The sequence below is a fragment of the Beta vulgaris genome, chromosome 7 (genome assembly GCF_026745355.1).
Source record: "Beta vulgaris subsp. vulgaris cultivar EL10 chromosome 7, EL10.2, whole genome shotgun sequence".
In the NCBI taxonomy this organism is placed as follows: domain Eukaryota; kingdom Viridiplantae; phylum Streptophyta; class Magnoliopsida; order Caryophyllales; family Amaranthaceae; genus Beta; species Beta vulgaris.
The window spans coordinates 50,858,275-50,862,963 of record NC_079208.1 but is presented as its reverse complement, the minus strand read 5'-3'; the positions used below and the strand labels follow the sequence as shown (position 1 = coordinate 50,862,963).

The following is a 4,689-nucleotide window of genomic DNA, read 5'->3' as shown; positions in this document are numbered from 1 at the left end:
TATTTGAACTAAGTTAATTTCGAATTAGTTTTAGTTTGATTTATTTCAAATTTCAAATTAAATTTTGAATTATCATCCGAGTCCGAATCGAGTCCCAATTCACATGACTCAAACCTATCAAAACCTGCAAGGTAAAAACAGCACAACTTTAACTTTTATTAAATGAAACTCAAACTCCAGAAACCCACACAAAAAAATTCTTTACACAATTTGCGCTTCTTACATGTCTTTTTTGTACTTTGCCACAATCCACATGCCTTATAATTGCTTCTTTATAGTGACAGTATATTTGTTATCATTTTTCCTTCTTTCTTCACCATTTACAGAATCTTCAAACTTCCCCCAATTTCAACCCTTTCCTTTTCTTCCCTCCAATGGTTAAATTAAATTAAAGATTAAATCTTGTTGGTAAGAATTTTTAGAAAGTTAGTATAAATTAGACAAGGTTTTCTTTTTGTTTTTAAGGAAACCACTGATTAGTATTATCCCACTAATACACTTAGAACAGAATCACTGCTTCAAAGAACTTTCCTCCTATTTTGGTAATTTCCATGTTAGGCCCTTCCTTCTCTTCTTCTCTCTTATAGTGCCTTCTTCAAGCTTTTGGGAGTAGCAAGTTAACTCTTTCTCTCTCTCTCTCCTCCTTACTTTCTCTCTCTTCCTTACTTTCTCTCTCTTCTTCCATTGGCTTTTCTGTCTTTTTTGCTGCATTTTTTGTGGAATGTTATAGTAACTTAAAGTTGGGTTCTTTTCTTTTCCTTTTTTATTTTGTTTCTGTGTTTCTTTGTGGATCTGCTTCTCTGTGAATAATTCGAATTTCCAACCTTATATAATCTTCTGGGTATCTGTGCAATTCAAAGAATTTATCTCAAACATGGGTGAAACTGCTATAAAATTGTGAGATTCTTCATTTTTAGGATCTGGGTTTTTCTGGGTTTTTTTGGTTATTGTTGAAGAAAAAGTTTCAAAAAAGAAAAAAAAAATGGTACCTGGTATAGATATGAGTAAATGGTGGGCAAAAGAAGAAAGAAAAGGAACACCAGTAATAGTGAAAATGGAGAATCCAAATTACTCACTTGTTGAAATAGAATCACCAGATTCAGCATTTAGAGCAGTTGAGAAAGATAGAGGGAAAAATGCAAAACAATTGACATGGGTTTTGTTGTTAAGGGCACATAGAGCAGCAGGTTGTGTTGCTTGGGTTGGAAATGGGATTTGGTCATTGTTAAGTACAATAAAGAAAAGGTTGATTTTAGGGGAAGGTGTTGGAATGGAGAATGACAAAAGTAGTAAGGGAAAGTTATTGTACAGGGTAATTCTGGGTTTTCTAATAACTGCTCTTGCATTCTTGGCATTTGAGATGTTTGCACACTTCAATGGGTGGCATTATTTCCAAAACAGCAACTTACACATCCCTCAAACTATTGAGATTCAAGGTTGGCTCCATGAGATTTATGTAAGTTGGCTCGATTTTCGGGTCAGCTATATTGCACCTTTGATCCAATCTTTATCCACCTTCTGTGTGGTTTTGTTCATGATTCAGTCCCTTGATAGGTTGGTTCTTTGTTTGGGGTGTTTTTGGATTAAATTCAACAAGATTAGGCCTAGAATTGAAGATGAACCTTTCAAGTCAAGTGATCCTGAAAATCCTGGCTGCAATCACCCAATGGTTCTGGTTCAAATACCAATGTGTAATGAAAGAGAGGTAATCAATCAATCATTCAATCAATCATTTTTTGTTGGGTGTTTTATGTTTATCTCTATTATTTGATAGGATTGAATATAGCATATATATGATCATTTTGATGATTGAGTAGTTGTTGTTAGTTACTATATGATAATTGATTGGTGATATGGGTTTTTGCAATAATTCTGTTGTGATAGGTATATGAGCAATCTATATCAGCTGTTTGTCAACTTGATTGGCCAAAAGACAGAATTCTTATACAAGTTCTAGATGATTCTGATGATGAGAGTATCCAGTGGTTGATTAAGAATGAAGTCTCTAAGTGGAGTCAAAAGGGTATTAACATTATTTACCGACATCGATTGGTTAGAACTGGTTATAAAGCTGGGAATCTCAAGTCTGCTATGAACTGTGATTATGTTAGAGATTATGAATATGTTGCCATCTTTGATGCTGATTTTCAGCCTAATCCGGATTTCCTGCAGCAAACTGTCCCACATTTTAAGGTTTGTTGTTTGATTGTAAAAATATTGGGTTAAGGATGTGGTTTATCTTGTTATTACTGTACTGTAAAAACTAAATATTGTACCCTGGTTGGTAATTGATGTTTTGCAGGGAAATCCAGAACTTGGTTTGGTTCAAGCAAGGTGGACTTTTGTGAACAAAGATGAAAACTTACTGACTCGCCTTCAGAATATTAACCTTTGCTTTCACTTTGAGGTGGAGCAGCAGGTTAATGGAGTGTTCCTTAACTTCTTTGGATTCAATGGAACTGCTGGGGTTTGGAGAATCAAAGCACTGGAAGATTCTGGTGGTTGGCTGGAGAGGACAACCGTCGAGGATATGGACATTGCTGTCCGTGCTCATCTCAATGGGTGGAAGTTCATTTACCTTGATGATGTTAGGGTAAGTTGAGCTCAGATTTTCTGAATTAGATTAACTTGATTGTGAGATCAGTATATCTTGGAATTAGACAGTTTTTAGTGAACTTTTCCTGAAATTGTGGTTGTCAAACAAAGTGTTAGATTTTGGTCTTTTTCTCATACCTAACAAAGGTCATTGTATCTGTGTCATTTTCAGGCTCTCTGTGAACTTCCTGAATCTTATGAAGCTTACAGAAAACAGCAACACCGGTGGCATTCTGGTCCGATGCAGCTCTTCCGTTTATGTCTTCCAGCCATCATAAGCTCTAAGGTAGCTTTCATATTATTTCTGTATTATTATTTGACACCATAATGATACTTATATGAATTATCCCCTAAACATGCATCTTAATCTACTTTGCAGATATCATCTTTGAAGAAAGCAAATCTCATCCTACTATTCTTTTTATTAAGAAAACTAATCCTCCCATTCTATTCGTTCACATTGTTCTGTATCATTCTTCCCTTGACCATGTTTGTCCCTGAAGCCGAGCTCCCAATCTGGGTAATCTGTTACATTCCGGTTTTCATGTCATTCCTGAACATACTTCCTGCACCGGGATCATTTCCCTTCATCGTCCCATACCTTTTGTTCGAGAACACAATGTCCGTAACCAAATTCAATGCCATGATTTCCGGGTTATTCCAATTGGGTAGTTCATATGAGTGGATTGTCACCAAAAAAGCTGGCCGAGCCTCAGAACCAGACCTAGTAGCAATGGAAGAAAGAGAAACAAAGGCAATGAATCAACCCCAACTGTTCCGAGGTGCTTCTGACAGCGGCCTTTCTGAACTTACCAAACTGAAAGAGCACCAAGAAGCAACCCCAAAACCAGATAAAAAGAAAATGAACAAACTATACAAGAAAGAGCTTGCTTTGGCCTTCTTACTGCTCACTGCTGCTCTTAGGAGTCTGTTGTCTGCACAAGGAGTGCATTTCTATTTCCTGTTATTCCAAGGCGTCACATTCCTTCTCGTGGGCTTAGATTTGATCGGCGAGCAAATGAGCTAAAACACAGCATAATGTTCATCTAATTTTCGCGATCAAAGGCTGAGTTGCATAGATTGCAAAGCTACTGCTAACGGTACAGCTATGATTCAGAAGAATAAAATTCCTCTGAGAATCATTTCTCTCCTATAGAATTTTTTTCTTTCTTTTACTTATAAGTTCTCAACATAGAATTTACTCTTTGTCATTTAATTTATCACTTATTATAGTGCTGTGAATTTGCTTTCTTGGAGGGTTTAAAATTGGTGAGATAGGATTCTATGGGGATGAAAACCCATATAAAAGAAAAATTGCCAAAGTCAATTCTTTTGCTTTTGGATCATAAGAAAAAATTGGAGTTTGTTATTTGTTCTGGGTTAGTTTGGTACCATATTCTACATAAAATTGTATGTAAGAACAGTGTAGATTTTGAGTGATGCTGAAGTTCAGCTGTTAAGGGTATCAATCTAGATGCATAAATTACTCATATAAAATTATATATTTTTTTGTATATTTATTTTTTAATTGTATGAGTGATCATTGAAGCCTAAATCGGTGGATCCTTGGATTTTTCTCTATATATTTTTTTATAAGAATAATTAATGTGTTAATTAAAGCATTAATTGTTAAGTTGATTATGATAATATATGGTTGATTGTTTGATGAAATGATTAGTATACTGTGTCGGCAGGTTAGTGAGTATAAAAGGGGGTATGTTGAGTGTGCTCACTTTTGTGTCCTCATATTTTGATCATGATCTTTCCCCATGGACCGCATTGAGATAATTATATCTGTATTCTTAGAGTTATGAGTCTTGTGACATGTGAGTTGTGACATTTAACTCTCTTCAACTAAAAGTACCCTCAAAAAGAGCATTTATATTCATGCAAGCAAACATATAAACAATAATATATCAAAAATTGATACTCCCTCCGTCCCATAATATAAGTCCTATTTCCTTATAAGGTGTCCCAAAATATAAGTCTTATTTCTATTTTCAATCAATAATTATTCCCAAAATACCCTCATGAAAATAGTTTAATTCCCAAAATGTCATCATAATTTCAGCTTCCAATGCATCATTATTAATG

At 35.0% G+C, this 4,689-nt stretch overlaps 1 protein-coding gene across 1 annotated transcript; it reads left to right on the top strand.

The window, feature by feature from the left end:
- The first annotated feature begins 222 nt into the window (after positions 1–222).
- On the top strand, positions 223–4,109 carry LOC104899644 (probable xyloglucan glycosyltransferase 5). The gene is made up of 5 exons (XM_010686873.4): positions 223–1,705; positions 1,885–2,193; positions 2,303–2,593; positions 2,768–2,881; positions 2,975–4,109. Exons 1-5 carry the CDS (start codon positions 983–985, stop codon positions 3,620–3,622), a joined length of 2,085 nt encoding a protein of 694 aa, XP_010685175.1. The 5' UTR covers positions 223–982; the 3' UTR covers positions 3,623–4,109.
- The last annotated feature ends 580 nt before the right edge of the window (positions 4,110–4,689 follow it).